This window comes from Nansenia antarctica (genome assembly GCF_963989245.1).
Source record: "Nansenia antarctica genome assembly, chromosome: 13".
Taxonomy (NCBI): domain Eukaryota; kingdom Metazoa; phylum Chordata; class Actinopteri; order Argentiniformes; family Microstomatidae; genus Nansenia; species Nansenia antarctica.
Genome location: NC_137683.1, coordinates 19,892,764 through 19,894,316, shown reverse-complemented (window position 1 = coordinate 19,894,316; position 1,553 = coordinate 19,892,764). Strand labels below are relative to the sequence as shown.

The following is a 1,553-nucleotide window of genomic DNA, read 5'->3' as shown; positions in this document are numbered from 1 at the left end:
ACGGCCCCCGGCCTCACCAGGCTGTACCAGCTGCTGCTCTTCACCCTCCCCGGGACCCCCGTCTTCACCTACGGGGACGAGATAGGACTACAGGTGAGGGAGGGGGGTGGGTGGGAAGAGGTGTGTGTGTGTGTGTGTGTGTGTGTGTGTGTGTGTGTGTGTGTGTGTGTGTGCGTGCGTGCGTGCGTGCGTGCGTGCGTGCGTGCGTGCGTGCGTGCGTGCGTGCGTGCGTGCGTGCGTGCGTGCGTGCGTGCGTGCGTGCGTGCATGCGTGTGTGTGTGACAGGTGTTGGTGAAAGTGTGTGTTCTCTCTCTGTATGTCTCTCTCTCTCTCTCTCTGTGTGTGTCTGTGTTAACCCTTTCCTCTCTGTCAGGACTCCAACTCCACCTCTGCTGCTGTGATGCCGTGGGACTCAGAGGAGGAGCCTACTGAGACAGCAGAGGTAGGAACACTGACCCCTGGTGGCACATTACAGACACACACACACACACATACGTAGGTATTTGTTAGTTGGGCTATGTCTCATTGTTTATCTCTCCTCACCCCCGAAACTCTCCCTCCCCCTCTTTCCCCCTCCCCAGGGGAAGGACAGACACGCGTGCCGTCAGTGGTTCAAGACGCTGAGCGACCTGCGGGGTAAGGAGCGCTCCCTCCTCCACGGGGACTACTTCCCCCTGCACGCTTCCTCCTCCTCCCAGGCTTTCCTGCGTCTGTGGGACCAGAGCGAGCGCTACCTGACGGCCGTGAACTGGGGCACGTCGTCCGTCACGCTGGCTCTCGCCGAGCACCCCGACGCACCCCTGCCGGCCCAGGCCAAGGTCAAGATGACCTCTGACCCCGAGACGTTGGCGGCGGACAGCAGTGTCTCACTGGAGGGGCTCACCCTGGGCCCGGGCCAGGCCGTGCTGCTCACCTTCCCCTTCCCAGGGTAGCGGGGACCCAGGGGACTTGTGGGCCGGGCCAGGGGGGGACAGGGACTAGAACAGGACAAGATTAATTAGAACACCAGGGAGGGTGTTCCATCAACGACGCTAAAGGACAATCCAGGTTTATTTTGATTTAGATTTATAAAAGAAAAAAAGTCCAGCCTTAGTCGCGATGTTGATGGAATACCCCCCAGGGAGTAGAATGTACAGAACCAGGGGAGGCTGGTTGGGGGGGGGTAGAAATCGGAGGACGGATAGATTAGATTAGATTCAACTTTATTGTCACTGACAGAGTACAAGTACCAGACAACGAAATGTAGTTTGGCATCTAACCAGATCGTGCAGATAGTGTCACAGGACCGTGAACGGGGTCCTCAAACCTTTCCATGTCTTACTAGGAGCCTCGTCCTCTGATTCCTACCTCCAGAACACAGCGCTGTTTGACAGACAAGGAAGGATGAAGCCTGATCCCAGACTAAAAAGCATCCTCAATGGAGATTTTCCATTGCAAGTGTGATTTCGTCCAAGGCGAGACTTTAAGCCGCCTTGTCTGTGAAACCAGCCCCTAGAGTATTACACACAGTATTAGTGTAGCTGCCAGGCCTAGGGGAGAGGACTAGATGAGGA

At 56.9% G+C, this 1,553-nt stretch overlaps 1 protein-coding gene across 1 annotated transcript in view; it reads left to right on the top strand.

Annotated features, from left to right (window-relative positions):
- The window catches only part of slc3a2a (solute carrier family 3 member 2a), a gene marked incomplete at both ends in the record, with an annotated part of 5,933 nt that extends 5,001 nt beyond the window's left edge, over positions 1-932 (top strand). Inside the window, 3 exons of the mRNA XM_080544064.1 lie at positions 1-93; positions 374-442; positions 582-932. The exon at positions 1-93 is cut by the window's left edge and continues 107 nt beyond it. Coding sequence (XP_080400190.1) covers positions 1-93; positions 374-442; positions 582-932 — 513 coding nt within the window. The remainder of the gene's footprint in view (positions 94-373; positions 443-581) is intronic.
- Between the last annotated feature and the right edge of the window lie 621 nt (positions 933-1,553).